The sequence below is a fragment of the Candida orthopsilosis genome (assembly GCF_000315875.1).
Source record: "Candida orthopsilosis Co 90-125, chromosome 3 draft sequence".
Taxonomy (NCBI): domain Eukaryota; kingdom Fungi; phylum Ascomycota; class Pichiomycetes; order Serinales; family Debaryomycetaceae; genus Lodderomyces; species Lodderomyces orthopsilosis.
This window is the reverse complement of record NC_018296.1, coordinates 1,489,904-1,516,960: the sequence shown is the minus strand read 5'-3', so window position 1 is coordinate 1,516,960 and position 27,057 is coordinate 1,489,904. Positions and strand designations below refer to the sequence as shown.

The window sequence follows — 27,057 nt, the reverse complement described above, 5'->3', positions numbered from 1 at the left end:
GGTACAAAGGTTTCCAGTGTTTATGGCCCAATTTTTCTCTCGTTTTTGTAACTCGCCACAGAAGGTAGCGTTACTCAGATCTGCACCGGATCTGACACTGAAGAAGTGAATTTCTTTGCAGTATATGACGTCTCCATTTTGACATCTGAGAACTGATGGTCCTGAGATTCAGCGGAGACAAAATTTTGTGTCTTTTCCTTGTCATTAGATATTTTGATTCTTTTTTCAATATCGATCAATTGGTAAATCTCCTTGAGAAAAGCTTCATATCGTTCCTTATCTAACTCATTTACCCTCAAATTCAACAATTTCTTGAACGCCGTCTTCAATTTCATGTCTTGATCATTCAAATCGTCAATATTTCCCATCAATTTCAATGATTCCTTTACAGCAGTCTCTATTGACACACAATATGTCTTTGGATCAGTCTTGAACACCATGAATTTGGGTTTGTAGTATCGGATGTTTGCCCTGATTAATAACTTGTAAATTTGCAATTTCTGCTTATCGTTCTCAAAGTTGATCCAGTTGGCAGAATATAATGTCTTGTTTACTTTATCCATAAACTGATAGAATGCATTCGATGCAACAACAAATTTAGACTTGTCCATATAAGCGGCATGTGTTTGACCAAATACATTTAAGTTGTGGAGAAATTCAATCAACTGTGCTTGTGTTATATGCGGTTTGGCACTATATTGTTTTTTCTTTATTGAATCATTATAATAATGCAAATCCTTAACTAATGTAGAACAAATATGATCAATATGATTTTGACCCACCTCAATACTTCCCACGCGATACTTAGAATACGTCAAAGCAGTAAACATTTCCAATATCATATTTGTCCTCGTTGATCCATTTTGTCTTCCATGTTCGGCAACTTTATAAATAAACGAATTAAACATAACATCATCTATAATTGAAGGGATCCTAGCATCTTGATGTTTGCGAATTTGTACTTTACTCAAAAAATTGTCCAAAACATTGTATTTTTTCAAATCAGCAGTGTATAATCTCATTCCACCCCATTGAATCATTGAGAACCAAAATGCTTGTACAAATTGCTTGAATTTACCCATATTAATAAGACTATCGAACACTTGATTTAAAATGTATGCATTTATGGAGTATCGGTATTGGTCCTCATGCTCTAATTCTGATTTCTTTTTCTTGCCTCTGGTGGATGTCTTTTCCACAAATGACCAGTCACGTTTGAAATCGATTAAAGGTTCAAGATGCGACTTGAACTTGTCAAGATAGGGGATGTAGGCTTGTGGATTTATTGGCAGACTGAGTTCTTTCACAACATTGGCTGGTATAAGCTCATCAACTTTGGAAACATAATTCAACTGAACATCCTTGACACCATTGACAGCTAACTTAATTCTCAAGTCAGTATAATCCTTCACTTTGGAAGAGCTAGTGATTGGCTCATTAGGTTTACCCTCATTTTGCTCCAAGAAGCTCAATATTGCCTCAACTTCGGATGAAACACTCCGAAGAATCTCCAATGCTTTTTCATTGTACAAGTAATGTGATCCACTTTTCAAATCAAGACCAGTAGCAGAATCACGACTGCAAAAGCTACTGACATAAGTGGTGATAACAGGGAAATCAATTTCAAGTCTTGATTTTCTCCATTTGGCAATGTTTTTCTTATCTTGCTCAGGGTTCGATGTAGGAGAAGGTGGGGCTGCAACGGTTTTCACTTTTTCGAAAATTATATCGGCGGTTTTGATATGACCAGCCTCCAAATCCAATAATTTCACTATTCGTTCATGAGAAGAAAGCTTTGTGTCTGCTAAAATCTTGTGTTTTTCATGATCCGAGTACTTGCGAAGTCCTTGCAAAAGGATTGTAAATGTTTGTGCATCAGGATTGATCCCCTTAATCCCCAAATCCTTATTCTCAATTAATTCATCAAAAAACAGCCATGCTTTAACTTGTCTAAAGGTAAAATTTTTCACCAAAATACTCAAACATGCATTGAAAATTGATGTTGTCATTTTATTATCGTCTTGAAATTGGACTCTGGAAGTCTTGAAAGTTTCAATCATTCGATCACACATTTCATCTTTAATTTTACCCCATTCACTAGTCTTTGCCACACCATCAAAAAATTTAAGAAATGTATATGAGTCACAAGGTACACCGAAATCTCTTCGTTCATTGAATGATTTGATTCCATTTTTCTGATCTTTTCTATCAAAATGCCACTCCATTATTGTATTCATTGCCACGATGGCATTTTTAGGAGTGATGCGACACAAGTAGTTGGCACGCTTTGTATCTTGATCATACGCTAGTAGATCAACAACATTTTTTGTGACAAAGTATGGGTCGTTCAATTGTTTTTGGTTGGTTCCTAGTAATGTCAATGCCAAGCCACGATTAACCTGTTTCTTTGTCATATCTTTGATTCTCATTACATTATCAAATATGACTCTGGATTGTTCATTTCTGAATTTGAGATCATTGATTCGTAGTTTTTCCACACTGAATGGTTTACCATCTTTATCGAGAAATGTTACTGAATCATAAGCTCGTTTTAGCTTATTTAGCGAACCCAAGAGATTCTTGTCATCTCTCGCATATTTTTGAGTCCTTGCCACGAACCGTTTATTGTAGTTGACTATCTCACCATTGTTCTCCAAAATATCGTTTAATTTCTTACGTATATTGATCTTTATTCGAGCTTCATTCGTTTCGGATCTGGGAACATGTAGTAGCTGACTGACATGTTTAACCACGCCTTGTTTGACCTTCTTCATGGGGAAATCGCTATTCAAGATTATATTGAGATGGGATGGAGATGCGATTTTTCAAGTTGGAAAAAAAAGCCGCACCATAAATGATGACTTCAGAAGTATCAAGTCGGGCAACTTAAACCCAGCCATGAGTAATGCAGGTGTTGACAGCACTATGGAAGAGGTGCAGCGCAAGAGCTGGACTAAGTTGAAGCAATCTATTGACAAGATCGTCAGCAATCTAACCACATCCAACATTCAAACATCGATTCTCGAATTATTTAATCTCAACATCAAACGAGGTCGGGGGTTACTAATTCGTTCAATCATGCAAAACCAGCTTCAAGATCCTCAAAAGTCATCATTATTTGCCTCATTAATAGATGTACTCAATTCTAAAATTGGCAGCATTGGGAAACTCGCATCAAGCCGAGTCATATTACAATTCAAATTGGGATATACTTCCAACGATCGTCAGCTATGTCTCTCATCATTACAATTTTTAAACTGCTTGACAATGCATCAGGTCGTCAATGAGATCACGATACTTCAGGTTATTCAATTATTATTGGAATCACCAGTGACCAATGGTGATATTTATATTTGTACTGAAATTTTCAAAATTGTTGGTAGATTTTTACTTATCAAATCGAAAGTACCAACAACGGTGATTCTTAATAGGATAAAAGATTTATTACAAGAAGATCAAGAGAAGTTGAACTTGAGATCAAAAAATTCAATGCGGTATACATTGAGACTTGGTCAGCTGCAGTTTAGGTCGATTCCATTGATTGCAAAACAGTTGGATCTAGTTGATGATGAGGATAAACAAACTCACGTTATAGATTTACAGGGTTCGTTATTTGCTAAAGACTATTTGAACGTGTACCGCTTTGATGAAGATTATGACAGACACGAAAAGGAATACAGTGAATTACGACAAGAGATTCTTCAGGGCGGGGAAGAGGATGGTGGTGACAATGAAACTGAGCCAGCAAAAGAAGCCACAGTGACAAAGCCAACCGAAACAGTGTCTGATATGACACAATCAGAACTTCTCCAATATCAAAAACAAGTTTACTTAACAGTCATGTCATCAATGTCATCAGAAGAAGCCGTCCACAAACTTCTCAAACTTGGTCATCAAAGATCACAATCAAAACAACAAGATTCTCAAATTCTATGTGATATGATTATCAAATGTTGTTCCCAAGAGAAGACATATTCGAAATACTTCGGAGTCATTGGTGAAATTCTTTGTGGAAAGAACCAACATTGGCAAAATAACTTTATCAACTTATTTAAACACTATTATTCCACAATTGATAATTTTGAAGCTAATGCTCTAAGAAACATTGGTAAATTCTTTGGACACTTGTTTGTTGCAGATGTCATTCCTTTGGAAAAAGCATGGGAAGACGTACGTATCACTCAACAAGATACAAACCCAGCTAAAAGAATCCTACTTAAATTTATCTTTCAAGAAATGGTTGAAGAAAGCGGAGTCAATGAAATAAAAGCAAGGTTAATTGATGATTCATATGTGAAACGTGGTTTAAATGGAGTGTTTCCCGTGGTCGATGTGGATGAAGATGATGCAGACCATATACGATTTTCAATCAATTTCTTCACTGCTATTGGACTAGGTGTATTGACTGAGGAAATGCGACGAGTATTGAATAACTTACCGCCACTGAGATCAACTAGAGGCAGGAGAAGAAGTCGAAGTCAGAGCAGTAGTCGTGGGTCAAGTTATTCACTGAGTTATTCTGGTAGTAGGGGTGGATCACGAAGTTATTCCAGAAGTCGGTCGAATAGTTATTCCAGAAGTCGGTCGAATAGTTATTCCAGAAGTCGGTCGAATAGTTATTCCGATAGTAGGTCAAGGACACCATCTAGAGACTCCTTTCGTCAGTCATCAAGTGACGAAGACAGAATCGTTAATAGGAACGGAAATAAACAAGGTGATGGTAATCCAAGATTAGCAAAGCGAAGACGGTCATCAAGCAGCTCAGAAGATGAGAAACAAAATTCTAAATTGAGTGATATCTTGAAGCAAATGCACTAACAATCTGACCACAATGCGTATAGTTAACAAAAAATCTACGACGTAGTTAAGCTTACATTATTACAATGTTTGTCTCACATTGTATCGTATTGTAACACACGCACACACACTCTTTATAGATTGTGGTGTTTGAAACTGCAATTCATTAAACACAAAACAATTTTTTTTTGCAAAAAGCTTATTCATGAAACAATTCACAAGAATAAAAGCATCATTGTTTGTAGTTGAGATGAGATGTGAAATGGGCTCGTTGAATGGTCTAGATCTGTTCAAAACACAATGAAATCGAGAAACTGGGAAAGCCGCAATAGCAGGCTTATACTAAGCCATACCGATCTTGACCAAAATTTGGTCCTTCTCACTAACAATTAATTCTGAGGTACACGTGGAGCAGCCAATCAGTTAAAGGAGTCCTTATATACGAGTCGGAATAGGAGTTATTCTATGAAAAACAGTGATTGTAATGAGAATATATGTATACTATTTCGCTTCTATATGAACAATTAAGAGATGGGTTTTGTACATACTTTGAGTAATTAAACACAAAACCAACAACAATAAGAAATCAACACAGTTGGATTAACACAATAAAAATAAGATCAGAGTGGATTTGCAAAAATCTTCTCTTCATGGGCGATATGACCGAATGCATTGGGCTAAAAGCAATATGTTTCAAACCATTTGCATTTCCTGCTGTGCAGTGTGGTACAGAGAGAGAAGACGAGACTAGAAGAGGTCAATCCCGTCAATGAATTAAACAGAAAAGTGGATTTCTTTACGAGATATCCAATATATATATATCTACCGCCTTTGCAATTTAAGAAACGGTGCATCTAATGGGTAAATTCATCGATAAAAATGAAATCTAATTGATGCGATCTGCAATTTAAGCAAATAAATAACCGGAATAACAGACAAAATTGCTCCAAAACAGACTTTCAGACCTTACATCCTATTTCGGACCATTCTTCTATCCAAATTTGGGATATACACTTAGTAGAGGGGGATTGGGTTGCAAATGTGCCATTTAAAATTGTTTCCATGTGCTGGTTATTGCAACCCCTCTTTTCCTTCAATTAAATATCTCGTTTCAAAGTTTAAGATAAATAATAAGGTGATGAATCGAGAAATATTTGAAAGTCGTGCACACGTGCTCAAAAATAAAATGATTATCGTTTAGAGAATCGTAAACAAATACACAAACACCACAAAAACAACCTATTTCCCTATCTTTATATACAGGTTCTTGACCAAAAGAAAAATTTTTACGTTGCACAAATTTCACGTGTTTTTTTTTGTTTGTTTCTCTCCCCGTGGGTCTTTATTTACACAGTAACACCTGTCGACAACGACGGGGCAACGTAAGGGGGGCACAGCGACCGAGAAGGAGGGACTTTCGCACCAATTTTTCCCACGGAAATTGCCACTCGAAACAAGTTTTCCTTCCTTCCTTCCTTCCACCCTTTCATTCGAAACATTGTTCAATGCTGTGTAAACAACATTCGTCTCCCCCTCCCCCCTTCTCTTACACCTCGTCTATATGTACCGACCCTTTCGTTACGACGTAAAACTTTGAAACCACTCTTTTTCATTGTTCCATCACCAACTGAAGAGATATATGTTCCTACTTGTGAAAAGATGCGATTTAACTATTGTAGGCAGCTCAGTACCAAGACGCGTCTTGCACCATAGCTATACCCAAGACCTCCTCCAAACCCATCTGGTTAGGGCTTATTCCACCCTTGTTACGTGTCCTCTACGTCGACTCAAACCAATTGACACGAGAGTTCATAAGAGAGGCTGCATAATGCGTGCTGCCAATATCACTCCACAAGAAAAGGGAGATATCGCCATTGTAGAAACACTCTACATCGGACATTACGACTTACGAAAGAAACCCACTCTACGGCATTCTTCTGCCCATATAACCCAACCCATCGCCAAACAAAGATGCTTGGGTTGCTATTTGACTGAAAGTGTTCTAGGCTTTCTCGTCCTTGTGTTCTCTTGGTATTGTTTACAATTTTGTTTTAAAGTAAGTGGTTACATTAATTACACAAATATGAGATTAACCAATTTAGTCAAACTGTAAATATTAAAATATGAGTTACATCCATACAACAATACATAAGACATTTCACTAAAAGCAGTAAAAGACACCCCAACACAAAACCTCTTTTTAGTGTTGGTGTTGTTATTATTATTATTATTTTTCTTCTTGTCCTTGTTCTTGTTCTTAGACTGGGAAAATTTTCTTTCAACAAACAAAACAACGTCAACAACATAATTCAATAGTTCTCAAAATTATAAAAATTTTTAATAATCCACCTGTTTCCTTCCTTCTTTCTTTCTTTCTTTCTTTCTTACTCTGCAACCACAAATCTTCATAACTTCTATCAGTCGTTCCTTAATCTTATTATCCTTTAGAAGTTTAGATTATCATCCACAACTACCTAATCCCAACTACTGCAAACTTTCGTTAATAAAACTATTAAGCGCCCAATTATTATATCCAACCAACTAGATTAAACGTTCATTTTATCTTTTTTACAAATGTTGTACAAGACTATCGTTTCTACTGCTTTGTTAGCTCAAGCTTTGGCTGCTCCATTAGCCATCAACCAACAACACCAACACCACAAGCACAATGAAGAAAAAAGAGCTGTTCATGTTGTTACTCAAACCAATGTTGTTGTTGTTACTTTAGGTGCTGGTGATGCTACTACTACTTTCACTCCAGTTTCTGTTGAAACTCATGAAACTTCAGCTAGTCAAGTCACTGATGCTCCTCAAGTTCAACCAACTACTACTGCTGATGCTTCTTCATCAAATAATGATGGTGGTGAATCTTCCTCATCAGCTTCAACTGCTGACTCTTCTTCATCATCATCTGACTCTTCATCTAATGTTGGTTCTGGTGGTGCTAAGGGTGTCACTTACACTCCTTATGCTGACAATGGTAACTGTAAAACCTCATCTCAAATTGCTTCTGAAGTTGCTGAATTGAGTGGGTTTGATGTTATTAGATTATACGGTGTTGATTGTGATCAAGTTGCTCAAGTCTTGCAAGCCAAGACTTCTGGCCAAAAGATTTTTGCTGGTATCTATGATGTTTCCGCTATTTCAGATGGCGTCCAAGCCATTTCTGATGCCGTTGAAGCTCATGGTTCATGGGATGATATCCATACTGTTTCAGTTGGTAATGAATTGGTCAACTCAGGTCAAGCTAACCCATCTCAAATTAAATCTTACGTTAACCAAGCTAAATCTGCTTTGAAATCTGCTGGTTACACTGGTTCAGTTGTTTCCGTTGATACTTTTATTGCTGTTATTAACAACCCAGAGTTGTGTGATTATTCCGATTACATTGCTGTCAATGCTCATTGTTTCTTTGATGGTTACTACACTGCTGATCAAGCTGGTGAATGGGTCTTGTCTCAAATTCAAAGAGTTTCAACTGCTTGTGGTAACAACAAGAATGTTTTGATTACTGAAACTGGTTGGCCATCAAAGGGTGAATCAAACAACAAGGCTGTTCCATCTAAACAAAACCAACAAGCTGCTATTCAATCTATTAAAGACACTTGTGGAAGTGCCTCTATTTTGTTTACTGCTTTCAATGATTTATGGAAAGCCGATGGTGCTTACGATGCTGAAAAATACTGGGGTTTCTTGTCAAACTAAACCTTTGAGGTGAATACCTAATTTTATCTTTGTTCGTTTTTTTTATATCTGTGCTTGCCTTTCAATTTTATACCCTCAGCGTTGGAGCATCCAGGGGAAAAGAAAAAGAGAAGTGATTTAGTTGTGAAGCGTATCCATACTGTGTTTCTTAACTGATGATCGATGCTGTGTCTTATCCTCTGTGCTTTTATTTTTGTTTACTTGTTTTATCGTGTATATGTTGTGTATTTTTACATTAGATATCAGATATACATTGATTTTGTTTTAAAGAGTACTTGTAAATGCCAATTGTCTAAGTTGTCTTTACATCTGGCGGCGATAGACTGGTAAGTTCTGATTTGTACCATGCGTTTCATTTATACAAGTTCTACAGGTTTATGTATCACATAAACTTTCTATTCGTAAATCCGACACTGTTAAACAAACATGGAAAATTTAAACCATATCTACAGAAGTCATTCTCTACACAAATAATTTACAAATGATACGTTTTAACAATTATTTAAAAAACACAGAAATCTTCATTAATAGTGGCAAATTGTACAAACCTTCGATACACTCACTTGATTGGTATAAAAAATTCAACTTGGTTGAAATTTTCAGTGTCTAATAATCTCTGAGTAGATTGAAAAAGTTGCGAAAAGGACAAAAAACCTGCTCAAGCCATGAACGCTTTCTGTTTAAAACAGAAAATATAATGATTTCGATCTCAAGGCTATAGCATTCCGAATTCTCCACTGAGGAATCTTGATTGACTTTACTCTAAAAGCTGTTCCACGTAGTGAAAACGAAAATCAACTACAGAACAAAAGTCAATACACCCATTAGTTTTGACTCAGTCTCATAGAATGATCCCCTCAAAGCTCCAAACTTGTAAACTGAAAATAACAGTTCAATCCATGAAATATTATTGAGAATAACTGAAGTTTAAAAACGACTCGTTTATCACCGATACATGTATCGTAGTCATTTTACTGTACGTGATCGAATCTTCTCAACGATCGACATAAAAGTCGTTGACTTTCAAATCAGACAAGACCCGGAATCATGGGAAGTCCTTTTTGTTTGTTGTCGGTATTCCTATCTGTATTCCTATCTGTATTCATAAAATATTATAAAGTTGCTGACACCTGCAATGCTCTAAAGTCAGCGAAAAGAAACTGCAAAAATAATCACAAATTAATACACAACATACACTAATTAAACAAAACAATACAAAACACAAAGCATCAACACCCCTACTCTTCATCCTCCTCCTCCTCCTCCTCCTCCTCCTCCTCCTCCTCTTCTTCTTCTTCGTCTTCTTCTTCTTCTTCTTCTTCGTCCTCTTCGTCCTCAACATCATCATCATCATCACCTTCATCCAAACAAGAAGCAATAAACTTCTTACGTTGTTCAATCTCATGTCCACTCTTGAACTTATACAACTTTGACTCCTGATCAGTTCCCAATACGGCATCAAATGCCTGATTCCAGGATCCCACGGGTGCCTTTTTGAAAGGTAAATAAGAATCAATCAATTCTGTCTCCCAATTGAAACTTTCACCAAAATCGTCAACTTGTTTACCTCTACTTTTCTTTTTCTTGTTCTTCTTGCTAGATTTCTTTTCGGATTCAGAAATTGCTTGAAATAATGAATCAATAAATTGAGTCATATAGTTAATCATAACTAAAGTCTCATTTGAACAAGCATAGATGATATGGCCTATAAAGGGAGCTTTGAATCCAAGTGATGTCAATTTAGAATATATTTCTTTTAGCGAGTCATCATCATCTTCTGCCAAACTACTGCTACTCTTTTGAGTTTCTTCTTTGGGGTCTTCATTGAGAAGTTCAGTAAGTAAAATCACTCGTGCTTTACTTTGTTTGAGCAGTTTGAGAAATTGAGGTGGATCAATGCAATTAATCAAAGGGGTGAATTTATCAAGGTAAGCAAGACTGATATCTGAGTAATCATCTTCTTGTTCACTTGATGTATCATTTGGCTCTTGTTGAGTTTGAGAACCCAATTGGGAACCTAATTGTGATTCGATTCTATGTGAGCCCAACGTTTCAGATCTAGTTGGAGCAGAAAAGAATACATCATTATCGGAATCTTCACCATCTTGCTTCTGTGCATTTTCAACGAGTTCTTCCTCATCATCTTCTCCTTCATAATCTTCTTCCTCCTCGTCTTCATCAAGAGTACCAATATTACTCAATTTGGGCACTTCAATATGGTCATTAAGTACATCATCAATACCCATATCAGCACCGTCATTTTGACCTTCATCACTATTGCTCTTTTGGTTTGAACTCTTTTGATCTATTGCATCACCAATATTTGAACTCTTCAATTCACCAATTTCTTCATCAAGTGCAGATTCCTCTTCTTGGTCCTTTTTCTTCTCCTTCTCCTTCTCATTTTCCTCTTGTTGCTTTCGTTGACGTTGAAGTTCTTGATCACGCGCTTCAGCAGCAGCGACAGCCTCATTAGCAAGTGCTTCAGCATCCTCAACAAATGCTACATCATCATCGACAACTTCATCAATCTCATCCTCCTCTTCCTCCTTATTCTCCTCATTCTCCTTGTTCCTTTGATTTTGAGCTTGTTTATCTTTCTTCAAAGCAGCAATATCCTTATGAAAACTAATAACATGTTGAGGCACTTTACTCAAAACATGAGGCACATCATTATTAGCCACACAGGATTCGTAATATTGCTTGTACTCAACACAATCCAAATCATTACCAATATATCTACGGCAACGATCTCTCCATGAATGTAAAGTGTGATTTGGACGTTTATGGTATAAGGAATTGAAAAACAGGTAAGGTAAATTGGTTTTGCGAGTGGAATCAGTGGCATCGTAATCGAAACCTTGTAAGATTGATTGTTGTTTAATATATGTCACGGCAGATGTACAAAGGACGTAGTCGTCCATTGCTGTGAATTTGGTCTTGATTGTTTCTGACAGTATTTCATCTAAGGGGATAGGGATGAAGTTTCCCAGACGATCCTTGAGTAATTTTCCCTGATCATTGGTCTTATACACGAAATCTAATCGCGGAGCTAAATGACGACGATAACGTGCTCTAATCGAGTTACCAGTGTGCATTTTCAACATTTCATGAGTTGCCAATTGACGATAAAATGCATGCGAATGACGTAATCGCGGATTTTTACGAACTTGGTCCAATATATATTCATCTTTTTCATCAGTGAACCGATTGGAAGTTGATGCATGTCTTCCCAGTATACGTCTTGCTGTTGGTCCGTCTGATGACCCCTGAGCAGCTGGCGCATTTTTACCAATAGAAGTGACAAACTCATTCGCCTTTCTTTGCTGCTGTTGCTGTTGTTGAAATTGTTGTTGTTGTTGCAATTGTTGCTCCTGCTGCTGCTGCTGTTGTTGTCCATGTTGTTCCAACCCCAACATATCAATAATTGGCTCATTCTCCTCAGCAATCAGTGACCCTGAAATAGTATAATCTCCAGGTGGCAACAATTGTCCCATACCAATACAATCATCGATATAGTTAATTCGAACAAACCCACCAAGATGTTCTTTACTAGTGACATAAATCATATTTTCAACTCCACCTTCTGCCAAGTATCCACCATTTTGAATAATCATGCGTCGATATTTAGTTCTATCTGGTTCATCAAATGGAATGAAAAATGGAATTGGCTTGTTGTCCAGTGTGACAAAGATACTGGCTTGTGGTTTAGCATATTGATGATTGAATTGAGGTGGTGGAGGAGGAATTTGTTGTTGGAATTGAAACTGATCATTGGGATTAGCAACAGCACCACTTGATTGTTGATTACGAGAAGTGCGATGGTGGTGTTGTTGTCGTTGTTGTTGTTGAGCAAGTGCTTGCGCACGATGCTGGATTTGTAACTGTTCATGTTGTTGACCAGCAACGAAAACAGCAGCTTGTGCAGTAGCTTCAGCTGCATCATCACCAAAGGCTGAATCGTAATTGTAATTGTAGTTCATATCTGATACAATTGAATTACTTTCTTTGAATGATAAATTGTTTTATCTGATGTGAATTAGTACACTTGGTCTCAGCTGTTTATGTTTTTGATCAATGGTAGTTGCAAAAAAAAATATAAATCTGTCAACTCGTTTGTACTCTGGTTTTGATGTTGATGCTTGGATGTAATGAGAGAATGAAAAGGATTTGATGTTTGGATGTAATAAGTTCAACAACAGAAAAAGTATAAAAAAGACGTGTTTGTATGATCAATTTGTTTATACTTTGTAAACATAAAGAGCACGTGACATTGATTTATGAAGCTTTTTACATCGTCGGAAGCAAAAGAGCCATTTTTTGATAAGAGAGGCAGCTAACGGAATCTTACGAGTTTTTGTATCTTATTGAACTAAAGGCGAGATGTACGATATGTAGATTCGACGCTGCACCTCCTCTCTCAATACGACTATCAACCACCGAAACTGAAATCCACAATATAATCATCTCTACAATGTGTTTTTACTGATATAATATAAGAATTATAAAACTAAACAAACTCTCTCCCCATAATCCAAATTTTGGTAATTTACAACAAGTAAAAATCTCCAAATAAACCAACAATAGCAATGGTCAAACTTAGACCAGAAATATAAGACCCAATAGTATAACCTGATTTTATATGTTCTAAATCTTGGACAATTTCCTTCTTGGCTAAAGTAGCTTCTATTTCGAGTTCAACTTCAGCTTCTTCTTTTGATGTGCCTTCATATGGCTGTTGTTGTTGTTGTTGTTCATCTTCAACATCATGTTCTCCTTCTTGGTGCCTGATTTGAGGTGAAGCTGGTTGAGAAGAAGTTGGAGTAGAAAGACCCGATTCGTCGGAAAGATGGACATAAGACCTACCCAATTCATCAACACTGTTTACCTTGGAAATCACTTCAGCTTCATCTTGTTCTTCATCATCAACTGAAACAACCGAGGAAGGAACGTGAGAGGAATTCTTGGAAGATGCATCCTTTTTCCAAATTGATACATCCTGTTTCTTCAAAATCTTTTCTTCATAAACCCAAGTCTTGTAATACAATCCAAGTAATGTCAAAGGAGCACCAATAGCAGCATATACCAAATAAGGATGTTTTTCATCAGTAGGACTATATTTAAAAGCCAAAGTGAAAAACAAAGTGCTCAATCCAGTTAAAAATCCATTAACTAATCTTGAACCAAAGATGTATCCTTTAGATTCGGCAATTTTGGTATTTAAAGTGATGACATTCAATTGATAGATTGAGTTTATTTGGGTGATTAGATTGGGAATATTTTGTATAGATTGTTGAATAAGTGATGAAGTTAATAACCCAAGTGAACCCAAGCCAAGTAACTTTATAGTATTAACACAAGTTCCTGTCATTGTTGCTATGTAGTGGGTATGTAACTAGCTCTTGCAGAATATTTGCACAACAGTCAACAAAAGCGATATATGTGGTCTAAACTAGTGACTTCTATTAGATGGATGTATTTGATACAGAGTAGCTGCGATCAGATGGCGTTGTTCTGATTGTAGTTTGTTGTGTAATTGGACTTGTGTGGCTCACTCTCACTCTCTCCGCAAGGGATAGAAAAATAATAAAACAGCCCAAACAAAAAAAAAGTAGAAAATGTGTGTGTGAGTGTGTGAGCGTGTGGATAAGGAGAAAAAAAAACCGTGATCGGGGTTTGTATACTATTTTCTCTTTATGACAAGTAGTTGTTGCTATTGCTTTACCGAGGACAAACTATTGGTTACTCTTTTGTTGTAAGCTTTAAATAATCTAGTTGAGATGAATAGATTGTAACTGTAGTTTTGTTATCTAATACAACAAGTGAGGAAGAAGAAGAAGAAGAAGAAGAAGACAACAGAAAGTTAAAGAAAGGGGAGAAGAAATTTCGTTACATGCAGCAGAACAGAAAAATAAAAATAAAAATAAAAAGATTAAGACGAGAGAGAGGGAGTGTAAGTGAACGAGGAGGGGAAGTAATATACTAATGATAAGATAAGAGAGGAACCAAAACACAATACACAATACAAATTGGGTGGCAAATTTCGTAAACACCATATACACTATATAATCACACCATGTATATCTCTATAAATATAGTAATCAACCACGTGCTAGTCGCTCGATTACACTATTCTGACAAACTTTTGCTTTTAATTTGTTATGAATACTTCACAAATAGGTGATGAAGAGAGAGGGAGTGGGGGTGTAACCCTCTATTTCATTTCGTATTCACCCTTATCCGACGGTATCAACTTATCAACAAAACACCAAACACTTCAGTAGTGAGACTGTATAAGTTTCTATTTTTTCATGTCTATATATTATCACCTTTATGCCACGCTTCTCTTAACCTAGTGTTAAGGTAAAGGTGAAAATTCAAATCTTACCAACAAATGTCCGACATTTGTTTCCTATTTGGGATACACACGTATAGCCAATTTTGCAACAACTAAAACTTTCGAGGCATATTCAGCGAACCATTGCAGTTAAATGGACGAGTTGTTCAGTTGAATTGCTTCACAATCACAATAGCTACTTATCCCGCCATATTGGCTAAGTAGGAAATAGCTTAACTCTTATCAACAGTCAGAACCATCTCTTACTTCTCCCGCCTTAGCTAATTTTTAACCAACTGGGCGCTTTTTGCGGATCTATATCAACCAGCAGCACATCAAACTCTTCGATCAACAACTCCACAAGAATCCTTCCGCCTCTAGCTCCAGTAAACCTTCGATACTCTTCACTAACACTAGCCAAATTCCAACCTTGTAGTCTCCTCAAACATCCAACAATAGTTCCAGTCCGATGTCTCCCCATTCCACAACATACCAACATAGGATAGTTCAGTTTATCAACAATAAGTTCCAATGCTTTAGTGATTATTGGTTCAGTTAACGAATCCCATGGGTTAATATTTGGTTGGAGTTGTTGTTGAAGATCGAATTCAATTTCATTCAACATTCCCACGTACTCGATGTTGACTGATTGTGATGTACAATAATCTAGGAAATCGTCGTTTGGTTCTTCTGATGCTAGCCACAAAATGGTTTTCAAATTTAGTTGATTCAAAAACAGTTGGTTTATGATGGAGGGCTGTCCTGACCGGTATAACTGTTTTTCAACGGGGCAGAAATTGAGTGGTGGGATGATTCGTAGTACTGGTGGATGACTTATTTTGCGTAAATTGCTATTGGTGCTTGATGCATGGTCCAATCTTTGCTGTTGCTCATGTTGGATTAACTGGGATCGGGATAGCGTAGACGAACCATCTTGGTGTGTTTGTTTCTGTTGCTGTAGTTGCTCTGCCTCTGGATTGTGTAGTTGTGGTTGTTGTTGAGTAGAAATAGACCCAGGGTAATTGACTCCTTCCTCATCATTAGATTTCAATTGTTGACTTAGCTTGCCTTGCAAAGGAACCGACTGATGAACTGCCATTGTAACCGTTCAGCTTGCTATAGATATGGGTGTATATGGTTAAGGATCTTCTGAAATTCTATTCTCTCGTCTATCACCATTGAGACACGTTTTGATACGTACAATTTTCGTTTTTTTTTTTTCTGCTTTTATTCAATTCGTTGTTATTTTTCACTAAGAATTTCAACACCAACATAGCCATTAACTTTACCACAACATCCACTCAATTACACCCAACTATACTCAATTGAACAATGGCAAAGAAAGAAACAGCAGCAATCAAGAAAGCTCAGGCAGCAAAAGCAAACTCCTCTTCTGCTAGCTTTTCCTCCTCCTCCTCTCCCGATTCAATCCTTCCACTTCAACCAAAATCAGTAACTACAACATTCAACGAACTAAAATCAGCAATAAACACAACCATGCAAGATTATTTCTCCACATTAACTCCCAAATTAAAATTGATTGATTTATTCCTTGCGTTTTTGGTAACCTTGGGAATTTTACAATTTGTATATGTGCTTTTGATTGGTAATTTTCCATTTAATGCTTTTCTTGGTGGATTTGCTATATGCGTGGGACAATTTGTGTTGCTAGTTAGTTTAAGATTGCAAATCAACGATAGCAGTGGTGAGGAAGAGGGAAAGGAGACTGTTGTTGTGAAGAGTAAAAGTAAGAGTAAGAAGAAGAGTGATAAAGGTGCAAAAGGTGCAAAAGGTGAAAAAGGTGCAAAAGGTGAAAAAGGTGAAAAAGGTGCCGAAGATGACGAGGTTGATGAAGTTGACGAGATTGTTGATGTTGTTGACGTTGATGAGGATGATACTGACGGTGGTAAGTCTAAGAAGGTGTTTACTGGTATCTCTCCAGAAAGATCGTTCGCAGATTTCATATTTGCTAGTTTGATTTTACATTTTATCGTTATTCACTTTATAAATTAGACAGAACAGATAGAGAATGGTTTCAAATTTGATATATTTTCTTAACATTTGGTAGTCTAGCCCTCTACTCTAAATAGTCAGTATCAGAACAACCTGAAGCCAGAGATGGCTACAAAAGCTCTTGTCTTGAAAATGAGATTAAAAATTAAAGACTAACAAAGGCTTTTAAAACTAAATTAAACAATAAAGACAAACTTAGAGACCACACTGAGTCACAGACTCAAAACTTTTCATTTTTCTTTTCTTTGGGGCTTTCCCACAGTCAATGCTTGCTTTTGAACACACCAGCTACACCTTTACCGTTCGACATCTTGTTTAGAAGAACTCCCCCTATTCAATTTCTCCCTACTTCCCTCCCTCTCTTAGACGATTACACAACATCCTGATTTCGACTTTTCCCCACCAGAAGTTTGTTGAGATTGTTGCTTTCGAGAATTGCTTTGTCCAGCCCCATTGGCTCTTTGCGCCGCGCCTCCACCGGGAGAAGCTCTACCACCAGCGGTTCCTGCACCAGTAGCACCGCCACCGACCGCTACACCATTAGATTGTTGTTGCTGCAGTACTTGCGGTTGTTGCGATTGTGATGATTGCTGTTGTTGATATTGTTGCGCTTGTTGTTTATTTTGTTGTTCTTGCTGTTGTGGCGATACACCTTCATCTTTCAAGCGTTGTTGTCTTTCCGCTTCTTCACTAGCTCGAACATACTTAACCAAATCAAAAAACGCTTCTTCAACATTGATTCTCAATTTAGCTGAAGTTTCCAAAAACGGACAATTGAAACTATTGGCCAATGCCTGACCCTCTTCATAACTAACTTGTCTTTCCATTTCCAAATCACATTTGTTTCCCACAACTAATACCGGTACTTGATCACTATCTTTAACACGTAAAATTTGTTCATAAAAAGTTTGCAATTCCTCCAAAGAATTTCTCGAATTTATAGAATACACTAAAAGAAACCCTTCACCAGTTCTCATGTACTGCTCTCTCATGGCGGAATATTCTTCTTGTCCGGCAGTATCCAAAATATCCAATAATACTTGTTCACCATCAATAGTACATTGTTTGCGGTAACTGTCCTCAATAGTGGGGTCATATTCATCAACAAAATGCGATTGAATCAATTGAATGGTTAATGCAGATTTACCAACACCACCTCCACCTACTACTACCAATTTATACTCTCTCAACATAAAGACTTATTAGGAATAACCGTTTCAAATGGAAAAGGAAGTTGAAATGTTGTCAATATTTCAATGAAAAAAAAAAAAATAAAAAAAAAGTCCAAAGCAAAATAAAAACAAAAATAATTAAAATCAAAATTTATGAAGATTAAAAATGAAATTAATAAAGTGACAAAAAACACAATGAAGTGGAAGAAGAAGAAGAAAAAGAAGAAAAAAAACACGACAATAGACAAATGAAACTTATATTGTCACAAAGTAATAAAATTTCATTTTGCTCTTCTAATCAATTCTATCGTCTAGAATCACTGTAGCCAAGAAGACCTCTTTTCCGCCACTTCAGTAGTCCCGATCTTTCAAAAGATACAGGTAATCTCCAGCACTTATGTAGCAAATACGTCTACTCTTTTACGGAAATAGAAAAACCAGAGAGGGTGAATAGGTTACATTTCTAGATTGGATATGTATGCACAATTTAAAAATACAACACAAGAAATAAAGCCATAGAGGAACTACAGTTATAGCCGAACAACAGCTTCACCTGGCCAAAGAATCTTTCTCTATATTAGGGAAGTACAGAAACATTATAGAGGGGTTGTATTGTACGATATATATAGCATGTCATTCCTTTGGGAAAAAATATAATTTCGGCTTTTTATCCTAATACCGTACAACACAGAAAAATCGTAATACGTGGTACAAAAGATTTATATTCATTCAAACGTCATCATTCAAAAATCATTCGTCATATTACTTTTGTTACTTCGACGTCACTCTTTCCCTTCACCCCACCCTTCCCCTACTTCTTCTTCTTCTTCTTCTTTCCTTCCTTCCTTCCTCTTCAAGCAAGTCATATCGATGAGTGAATGATGATGACACATATTCACACACTCCCCACTTTAACTCTATTGTTAATTTTGTGCTTTCTCAATTTTAACTTTTATGCATGCGACAGCCTTAGAAATTGGGAAAGACAGAGAACGCATAAGGTTCTCCCGCCTTGTGCTCCTTACTCTTTGATAAAATGGTGGTTTCCTTTTTTAACTCTTGTGAGGAATATCTCTTTCAATAAATTGCCCATCTCTTTTTAATTCATTAAGTCAGCCAGCCAAATTTTGCTTTTTGCAATTGAAGAAAGTTTGCTTAAACGCGGCGCAAGCAAATAACTCAAATCCTTAAAGCCGCTTTTTTTAGAGCTACCAAGAGCTTATACAACTGGTGGTCTCTGCACTAAGGTTAATCTGCTTTGACAAGAGAAGATACGTATGTCTCAAGATCTCCATAAAACCAACCCACATTTGGATTTTCAGTTTTTTACAGCTTTATATTACAAGTATTTTCTATTACTTTCTCAAAGTTACAATATACATACATCCAATCTATACAGTTAACAAACTCCCCCGCTCCCCACATTACAACTTCTTCACCTTCATCTTCTTTAAACAATCATCACAATACCATTTTCCCTTTGGTGGATTCTTAAATCCAATACAAGGTAAATGAAACCATTCTCGTTTACAATCATCACCATCACAACCAACCATTTCACCGAATGAAACTTGATTACAATAACAATACGTTGGTTCATGCGATCCGCCACTTGAAGAATTTCCTGATGTTTTTAATTTGTCAATATTTGTGGATGTGGATTTTTTACCATCAGTTTTGTCATCTATTTCATCGTCTTCGTCGTCATCAGTTCCTTTTTTCTTCTTTTTCAACGATGAAGAAGATGAATTTCGATCTTCATTCTTTCTCTTTTTCCCATCAGTGTAACCACCAGTACTATTATTATTGTTTCCACTATTAGTCTTTCCATCTAGTGGAGTCTGTTCCTTACTTCGCTTCTTTTTATTAGTTCCACTTCCAATATCCTTATCATCATCCTTATTGGCCTTTCTTGCAGCCAACGCTTCTCTTCTACTCTCACTACGCTGTGATTGTGCCGTAGTTGCATTATTTCCATATCCACCACCGCCACTCACGCCTTCACCATTGACGTTTAGATCTCTAGCTGGATGTGACGAGTCAAGAATCATTGCTGGATGAACCAAGGGACCAATACGTATATTCTCTGGGATTTCATTATTTTGTATAATTAATTTATAATCTTGATTTATTCGACGCATATGTTTATTCAATAAATCAGTAGCTACAGAAGTGACATGCATTTTCTCTTCAAGACAAGGGATAATTTCATTAATCTTGTTTTTAATCACATTCAATTGTGAATTTTCTCGTTTTTGTTTATCTGCTAGTGCTTTCACCTTATTTTGTTCTTCAATAGGGACGTGTAAGTTGTCGATATAGGTTTTGATCCTGTGGTTGATTTGTGGCACGGTGTTTATACATTTAGCATCGATTTCTTTCAATAACGTGAAATATTTAACGATGTCTAATGGTAATGCTTCAAATGCATCACTGATGTCATTTAATCCTGGTAAGAGTTCATGAAGATGGCTGATGGTGCGAGGTCGATTCTTGAATTCATTGATTCCTTGAAGTTCCTGCCTTTCTTTTCTTCTATACTCTCTAGTCTCCTTCATTGTAGAGGGGAAATTTTATGCTGGAAATGTAGATGTTTTTCTTCGTTGCAGGTTGTGGTTTGTTCGAATTTAAACTTTTGTTGATAGAAAAAAGAGGACAATCGATGGTGTGCTACCAAATGGACTCAATTATTTGGCTATTAACAATTTATAGCTGTCTAGTGATAAAAGAGCAAAGGATGTGTTCTGCTGATGCATTCAACCTGCACCGCTCTTATACTACTTCTACAGTAGATTGAGTACTTTGATATACTAAATACAAGGGGTGAATGACTTGTTTATTGTTTATTCGTTATCCAACGGTAGATCAGTTACAGACAGCTGCACCTGTTCTTCCACATCCAACTTCTCTTCCGTCTGCCGACTTTCCTTAGCGGCACTAACCCCCTGGTATACTATATCCCAATCGGTGATATTTTCAAACATCTCAATATCTGAACCAACTCCACTATCATCATCATCACTGCGCCCGTTCATTTCACTTTGCTGCTTATCTGACTCTTCACCTGATTCAATATTCAAATTCAAATTCTTTAAAATACGTGCTTTCCTCTTCTCAATATATTCATCATTATGATCAAATCTAACATTTTTCAAATCAATACTACTTAATTTTTGCTTCGCTAGTTCAACTTGTCTTATCACATCTTTCAACTGTAGTACAACATTCTCTAACGTTTGATCAACAGGACCCAACTTAGCTAAAATCTCCCTCGCCGTTAATCCACTTCTGTCGGTAGCCGTTTCCAGCACATTCAAATCGTAAAGTTTAACAAACTTATTCAGAACAATCTCAAGATACTGCTTAATCTTATCAAAAGTAACAATTTGCAATTTATAATATTGTCGTTTATACAATTCTTGTCTAATCAAATCATTCATTCGTAAAATCTCATCATCGTATTCCAGTTTCGCCAAAGGATTACTTTGAATTTGAGTGAAATCAATCCCCTCGTGCGTCTTTAATCGAAACCATCCATCATCAATCAAATTAGTTGGAATATGAAAAATATTCGATAAGCAATACAATTCATATTTATCAAATGCGAAATCAATTTTGTATTGAATTAGGGATTCTAGTTTGGCAGTGCCAGAAAGTATTTCTTCTGGAGTTACATTTTCCGGTAGTTGTCCTTGAGCATGGACGTTTGTCAAGTAGTTCTCAAGGGCCTCTATACCTTGAACCATTATTTGATTGACAGCGTTAATGACTTCGTCAACGACTTTTATGGGTGCAAAACCTAAATGTTCTATAAGGAGTGCTGTTGCACGGGGATCGTGCTCAATATTTGGCATTCTCTTGGGTGAAATAGTCTTATCTGTGGAATGTAGTATGATATCTGTCAGATGAAGGATGATTTGATATGTTGTGATTACATAGAATCAAAACATTACGCTACCAATTTCAGCTCTTACTTTTTCTTCACCAATAAAATTCCAACTGAATTCAATTACTTCAATCAAAGAGAAAAAAATTGCCTTACAAAATAAGCTCAAAGAAGGACTGCAAACAATCCAACACAATCATGGCAGGTACATTACACCCAGACAGAGAATTACAAAGATTCAATACCGCAAAAGAAAAACTAGGCCACTACTTCCGTTTCAAACCACAATCAGCTGCTTTTAATATCGTGTTTATGGGTTTAGTACCCATTGGATTAACCATATGGGCATATAATAACGAAGGTGTCATTTCAATAACAGATAGATTGAGAAAGAAACCTGTATTGACTACTGATTATGTACCTAGAGATAAGGACTTGTAAGGGAGGCAAGATAGACTTTTGCTTAGAGAAGGGATATGTTGAAGTTATAAAAATTGTCTAATTTGGGGACATGTTGTTGCTATAAGGAAGAGGGATAGTTGGATATAGCGACATTTAGTAAGTGGCGATTGTGATGGAGGGGTGTTGTGAATGCAAATTATGTATACTATAGTATCTAAGACGAATATTTAAATTATTTTGGGAGAAACATGTAGAAATGACTTTTGCTCTAATGGTTTTGTACAAAACTACTAGTACCTTGAAACAGTAAGTATACAAAACGGAAGAAGGATAAACCAAACATTAAAACATCCTTATTAAATAGAGTACTAAATGTCCTGAAAGAAAAAACATAATGAAATACAGCTTCTACATTCCATCTCTCATACCTATTTCTTCAACTCGACTTGAAACTCAAACATTTTCGATTGGGCATTGGGGCTGAAGTTTTTCTCTTGGAAGCTACTCAACCGTCGCCCTGATAAACTTCGATGATGACTCGTACTTCTACCAACATGACCTCCGGGACCACTTCCACCAACAGGACCACCTCCATTGTGTAACCTCCCATCCTTTGCGTGCTCATATATAAATGAATAATGATTACCCATAGTAAGAACAGGCATTGAACTGATCATGTCGGCTTGACTACAAGATACCGAACGCTTTTGTGGTGAAGTGGATGTAGACGAATGACCTTTTGTGGAGGTGTTACCAGAAGTGTTGACTACCGGAAAAGTTCCTATGCTAGCACCGCCATATGACGGGGAAATTGTCTTGACTTGTGTTCTTGTTTTGGAAAATTTTGGATTTGGTATAAGAGATGGGGACCCATTGAATGACGACGACTTCTTCAACACCTTTTTAGTATTTTTTTTGTTCGCTGATGATGATGATGTAGATGAAACTGGAGGCTTCTTCTTTTTGGGAGTGGAACCAACACCAACACTATTTGATTGCGATTTCGGCAAGGCTGTGTTGTCTGAAATCAAAGTGTCTTTCAAATTGTAAGCAGGATCATTCAATTCAATGTCAACGTTGTGGTCTAAATCAACCATATCGGCAAAAAAGTCCTTTGTATCTAATCGCTGTGTAACCAAATTTTCAAAATGATCATCATTGAGCAATTCTTCGGCAGTGATGTTTTTGCTTTCAAAAAATTTGCCAGTGACATTTGAATTACTCGAGAAATCATCAATTGAAGATTGGGGACTTGCTATCTCAATTGTGGTGGGAGAATCTATATCATCACCTTTATGCGTAAATGGGCCATTCTGGGTGGACACTTGGTTTGGCAAATTTGCAATATTCTGATTTGTAAATGACTCCTCGAGGGTATCATTTTGCTCCTTAATTTCAATTGTTCTTGCAGATGACCTTCTATGTTTGGACATCCGTTGCTTTGGCAGCTCCACCCTTTTTGAAGCATTGAAAGTATTTAGCTTCTCTTTTTCCTCCTTTATCAATGCTTGTAAGTTTAGGCTCAGTTCAGATCTAAACTTCCGCGTTGATTCGAGGTCATTTTGTAGTTGAACAAAATCTTGTTGTTGAATTTGTTGTTGAAACATAGCATTGGCCCTTTCATAAGGAGAAAGTTTAGTCATAGGGGTTTGTAGTTGCAAAGGAGGCTGCGAGGGAAAAGCTTGCTGTAATGGAGATTGTCTCTGCACATTCTGAAACAGCTGTATTTGTGGTGGTGGAGGAGGAGCTTGAGGAGTGGCTATTGTCAGTTCCGTATTCAACCCGAGGCCAATTGGTCCAGACTTTGACTTTGGCATTATTTGATACTGTGAATGTGAAGGTGAAGTAAACTGTTGAGGTGAGTTTCTTAATCCAGTCAGGGAACTTGGTGTACTCAACATTGGTTCACTGAAATTATCAACAGTGTTGTAACTCTGTGCATTCATTATATTTGGAACAATTGGTGAAGCTTGGGTTTGAATTGTGACATTTGTGTGTGAGCTGTTTCTATTCTCTGAGTAAAATGGTGGGAATGTCCCCGTGGGTATTATTGCTGGGGTTGTTTTAGTTGAAAAATTAGTACCGCCTAAAGGTTGATCGAATGTGGGATCCACCGACGATTTTGGAGTCTGTAGACTAGTGGTTTTATCAGCTTCGAAATCCAAAAGATCAAAAAAGTCATAAGGTGGGTAAGCACTTAACTGCTCGTTATTAAAAGTGTTATTGTTGAATGTATTGGTGTTGGGATTGGGTGTTACGAACTGGGAATTGATAACATCATGATCTAAATCGGACAAGAAGGAACTTTGTTGGTTTATCATTGGAGAAATTTCGGCTGTATCGTCCTGCGATAGAAAATTGTTGTCGAAATTCATTGTAAGTGATAGGTATCGAAGCGAGTGTGGTATTTAGTGTTGCAATGATTATGTAGCGAGTGTGATTGTTAATTAATATTTAGTGAATTATCTCCAGTTTCGTAGTAGCTATCCACCAAAAAGAAGATCAAAAAACGAGGAGGATCGGTTAATGATGGTGTCTTGAAACTGTTTTGTCTTGATGTACAGTGAAGCAGGGGGAGGGCTATGGATGGAGCCAGCCACAAAAAGATCTATTAAAATTGGGCGAGGGGTGTTGTAGCAGCGAAAGTGTTGATTTATGATGTCTATTCGCAATGTATATATTGTTGGAGTAAGTTTTTCTAGAATGTGAATGAAGAAGGAAATTGAATATAAGAATGGTTTCTCTATATCTTAGATACGGTTTTCACTTTTCTTAAGAATTTTTACTCTTTTTTCTCCCTGTGAGAGTACTTTTTGTCTGTGTGTCTGTGCCTAATTAAATTTTTTTATTGTTGGGTGAGATTTTGCAAGAGAAACAGACAAAAAGTATCTTCAAAGTTTTGTGTCTGGTGGAGAAATAAAATCAAATAGGCGGATAATTCATAATCGGCTTGAGGTAACATTGTGTTTCACTTCCGTTTAATATACACTCCCTTTTGATCCCGTAGACAATACTGGATTTACTTGACCGAATCGTCCGCACTAGCAACTAATCAACTAAAGTGAGATTGTGTCTCAAGTCCCGAGACTTCCTCGAGGAAATTGATTCTTGAAACAAAAACAACTTACACAAAAGGAGAGTACTTTAAAGTAAATTAGTTGCATGATACGATTGCTATGACGAAAAAACATGCTTTTGACTACGCCCAAGCCACATATGGATTTCAAACTTAGTGGTTTGAAATGTAGCTTTTCCATCTGCTGGCGTGCTAGTCTATACTTGAGTCGTCTTCTCTGTCTTTCTAATTTTAGGCATAGAGCCCAAAAAAAATTTGGGGGCGTGTGGAGGCAAATATAAATTTCCGAGATTTACAGTTACAAACTTAAGTTGTTTTGTGTTAGAAATTATGCTGGCTGTGTAGAGATCAAAAAGAACAATAGATAATCAAGTGCTGGATAATGATCATCTATCTGGTAAAGATAACCAGCACAGATCGAATATAAATTTGAGAATATCCCACTTCAAACTAGAAGACGCTTGGTAGTTGAAATTCGATAGGATGTTGTTGTAGTCACTTTAGTGGAGATAAAATTGCGACATGAAACGATTCCTGTGTATAAAGATTCTGTTTCCATGATGTAATCAAGCTGCAGAAGCATCCATAGTTATTTCACTGAGCCTTGCGGAAAGAATTGCTTTAGTTTACTTGTACACTAGTTGAATTTTTTAGGGGTGGTAACTTGTTTTCGTCGTTGCAAAATGTACTTCGTCTTTTGCTCATTTCAAAGCAAAATTTTATAGAGAAAAATAAGAAGTCATCCTGGGGGAATAAATAATCTTCTACGTTGTGTGTTAATACTGCAAAATCTCTCCAAAGTTTCAGTTTGATCGACTAGTTACATACTTGGGGTGTTTATACAAAATCAAAATCAAATTTTTCAAACGTTGTAAACACAAAGGAGTAACAAACACAATCTCCAGAATTTGTTGACATTTTACAAGTTCGGCTAATGACTGACAGTACTTGATATGTTTTTTCACTGGTGGTGAAGCACGAAGAGAGATTTGTATTTCCTGGGACAGCAAGCATTTTGTTGATATCTTACAAAGATCTCGGCTTTAATTTTTCAACCTTGTTCTTATTCACCCGATTGACTTCACAATCAAGTATAAAAGACCAAGACAATAGCCAAGGCCCATACTCCAAGTATTTAAAGGGTCCCCATGGAAATACATATACTACGAGCTAATAATTGTCAGCCCGTCTACCATTACCAAGCTTCACGGACCAAAAGAGTGCTAGACGCACCGAATTGGTAAAGCAAAGGAGCAGAGTAGCACAACCCTAAAAACCAAGCGGAAGAGAATTTTTTCAAGGAAAAATGGAGGCATTCAATGTTTACCAGGTTGTTGGTGCTGTCTCTTTTGTAGAGCTAACCCACAATTGTGACTAGCTCCCATGCTGTGAGCAGAGCTTCGCTTAAATCGTGTCATTCATGTGCCCCACATGTAATTCGGCTATCAAAAGTTCCATTTGTACTATTTGCTTTAGCTATTTGTTGTTAAAAATCAACTTCTTGCCTGATTGCAATCAATTTGCATCATAAAAGCCACAGGTTTGCTCTAAATTATAATCGTCTGAATATATATGGACAAATCTAACCAACTCTTTCCGATCATTAGCTGAAAAATCAATTCAAACAGATAATTAGAAGACCGCTCTTTCTTTTGTCTCTTGGTCGTCA

General features: G+C 36.8%; 13 protein-coding genes across 13 annotated transcripts; 5 read left to right on the top strand and 8 right to left on the bottom strand. All coding sequences in view use genetic code 12, as the record gives it.

The window, feature by feature from the left end:
- Positions 1-74: 74 nt before the first annotated feature.
- On the bottom strand, positions 75-2,774 carry CORT_0C06780 (hypothetical protein; the record flags this gene model as incomplete). The annotated part of the gene is made up of 1 exon (XM_003868906.1): positions 75-2,774. The coding sequence occupies one exon, from the start codon at positions 2,772-2,774 to the stop codon at positions 75-77; it is 2,700 nt and encodes an 899-aa protein (XP_003868954.1).
- CORT_0C06770 (hypothetical protein) lies at positions 2,773-4,818 on the top strand (the record flags this gene model as incomplete). Its single annotated transcript, XM_003868905.1, has 1 exon — positions 2,773-4,818. The coding sequence occupies one exon, from the start codon at positions 2,773-2,775 to the stop codon at positions 4,816-4,818; it is 2,046 nt and encodes a 681-aa protein (XP_003868953.1).
- A 1,618-nt stretch (positions 4,819-6,436) lies between these two features.
- Positions 6,437-6,910, top strand: CORT_0C06760 (Mp65 cell surface mannoprotein; the record flags this gene model as incomplete). The annotated part of the gene is made up of 1 exon (XM_003868904.1): positions 6,437-6,910. The coding sequence occupies one exon, from the start codon at positions 6,437-6,439 to the stop codon at positions 6,908-6,910; it is 474 nt and encodes a 157-aa protein (XP_003868952.1).
- A 461-nt stretch (positions 6,911-7,371) lies between these two features.
- CORT_0C06750 (Mp65 cell surface mannoprotein) lies at positions 7,372-8,502 on the top strand (the record flags this gene model as incomplete). The annotated part of the gene is made up of 1 exon (XM_003868903.1): positions 7,372-8,502. One exon carries the CDS (start codon positions 7,372-7,374, stop codon positions 8,500-8,502), a length of 1,131 nt encoding a protein of 376 aa, XP_003868951.1.
- Positions 8,503-9,740: 1,238 nt separating this feature from the next.
- Positions 9,741-12,485, bottom strand: CORT_0C06740 (Rap1 transcriptional regulator; the record flags this gene model as incomplete). Its single annotated transcript, XM_003868902.1, has 1 exon — positions 9,741-12,485. The coding sequence occupies one exon, from the start codon at positions 12,483-12,485 to the stop codon at positions 9,741-9,743; it is 2,745 nt and encodes a 914-aa protein (XP_003868950.1).
- Positions 12,486-13,051: 566 nt separating this feature from the next.
- On the bottom strand, positions 13,052-13,873 carry CORT_0C06730 (hypothetical protein; the record flags this gene model as incomplete). Its single annotated transcript, XM_003868901.1, has 1 exon — positions 13,052-13,873. The coding sequence occupies one exon, from the start codon at positions 13,871-13,873 to the stop codon at positions 13,052-13,054; it is 822 nt and encodes a 273-aa protein (XP_003868949.1).
- Positions 13,874-15,116: 1,243 nt separating this feature from the next.
- Positions 15,117-15,938, bottom strand: CORT_0C06720 (Oca1 protein phosphatase; the record flags this gene model as incomplete). Its single annotated transcript, XM_003868900.1, has 1 exon — positions 15,117-15,938. The coding sequence occupies one exon, from the start codon at positions 15,936-15,938 to the stop codon at positions 15,117-15,119; it is 822 nt and encodes a 273-aa protein (XP_003868948.1).
- A 233-nt stretch (positions 15,939-16,171) lies between these two features.
- Positions 16,172-16,852, top strand: CORT_0C06710 (Ost2 protein; the record flags this gene model as incomplete). The annotated part of the gene is made up of 1 exon (XM_003868899.1): positions 16,172-16,852. One exon carries the CDS (start codon positions 16,172-16,174, stop codon positions 16,850-16,852), a length of 681 nt encoding a protein of 226 aa, XP_003868947.1.
- A 362-nt stretch (positions 16,853-17,214) lies between these two features.
- Positions 17,215-18,045, bottom strand: CORT_0C06700 (Ras1 RAS signal transduction GTPase; the record flags this gene model as incomplete). Its single annotated transcript, XM_003868898.1, has 1 exon — positions 17,215-18,045. One exon carries the CDS (start codon positions 18,043-18,045, stop codon positions 17,215-17,217), a length of 831 nt encoding a protein of 276 aa, XP_003868946.1.
- Positions 18,046-19,448: 1,403 nt separating this feature from the next.
- On the bottom strand, positions 19,449-20,582 carry CORT_0C06690 (Pho23 protein; the record flags this gene model as incomplete). The annotated part of the gene is made up of 1 exon (XM_003868897.1): positions 19,449-20,582. The coding sequence occupies one exon, from the start codon at positions 20,580-20,582 to the stop codon at positions 19,449-19,451; it is 1,134 nt and encodes a 377-aa protein (XP_003868945.1).
- Positions 20,583-20,867: 285 nt separating this feature from the next.
- Positions 20,868-21,878, bottom strand: CORT_0C06680 (Mtw1 kinetochore component; the record flags this gene model as incomplete). Its single annotated transcript, XM_003868896.1, has 1 exon — positions 20,868-21,878. One exon carries the CDS (start codon positions 21,876-21,878, stop codon positions 20,868-20,870), a length of 1,011 nt encoding a protein of 336 aa, XP_003868944.1.
- A 230-nt stretch (positions 21,879-22,108) lies between these two features.
- CORT_0C06670 (hypothetical protein) lies at positions 22,109-22,351 on the top strand (the record flags this gene model as incomplete). Its single annotated transcript, XM_003868895.1, has 1 exon — positions 22,109-22,351. One exon carries the CDS (start codon positions 22,109-22,111, stop codon positions 22,349-22,351), a length of 243 nt encoding a protein of 80 aa, XP_003868943.1.
- A 389-nt stretch (positions 22,352-22,740) lies between these two features.
- On the bottom strand, positions 22,741-24,687 carry CORT_0C06660 (hypothetical protein; the record flags this gene model as incomplete). The annotated part of the gene is made up of 1 exon (XM_003868894.1): positions 22,741-24,687. One exon carries the CDS (start codon positions 24,685-24,687, stop codon positions 22,741-22,743), a length of 1,947 nt encoding a protein of 648 aa, XP_003868942.1.
- Positions 24,688-27,057: the final 2,370 nt, after the last annotated feature.